This window comes from Corvus brachyrhynchos, unplaced genomic scaffold (assembly GCF_000691975.1).
Source record: "Corvus brachyrhynchos isolate BGI_N302 unplaced genomic scaffold, ASM69197v1 scaffold308, whole genome shotgun sequence".
NCBI classification, from domain to species: domain Eukaryota; kingdom Metazoa; phylum Chordata; class Aves; order Passeriformes; family Corvidae; genus Corvus; species Corvus brachyrhynchos.
Window position 1 is genome coordinate 103154 of NW_008239538.1, and position 332 is coordinate 103485.

The following is a 332-nucleotide window of genomic DNA, read 5'->3' on the forward strand; positions in this document are numbered from 1 at the left end:
CACAGCCCCCCTCAGTGCTCCCAGTTGGGACTGGGACCCCCCACAGCCCCCTCAGTGCTCCCAGTGGGACTGGGACCGTCACATACGTGATCCCAGTAATCCCAGTGGGGCTGAGACCCCCAAATCCCATCCCAGTGCCCCCAGCTGGGACCGGGATGGTCGCACACCCCATCGCGGTGCTCCTAGTTGGGACTGTGACCCCCCCACACCGCATCCCAGGGCTCCCATGGGACCTGGGACCCCCGGCCCGCGCTTCCCCTGGGGGTCCTCGAAGGTGAGGAAGAGGAGGGGGCCAAGGCGCTGGCAGCTCTGCACAGGGCCCCCCCCCGAAC

At 69.0% G+C, this 332-nt stretch overlaps 1 protein-coding gene across 1 annotated transcript in view; it reads right to left on the reverse strand.

The window, feature by feature from the left end:
- PARP10 (poly(ADP-ribose) polymerase family member 10) overlaps window positions 1–172 on the reverse strand; it is a 5685-nt gene extending 5513 nt beyond the window's left edge. The window contains exon 1 of the mRNA XM_017741215.1: window positions 152–172. Coding sequence (XP_017596704.1) covers window positions 152–172 — 21 coding nt within the window. The remainder of the gene's footprint in view (window positions 1–151) is intronic.
- Window positions 173–332: the final 160 nt, after the last annotated feature.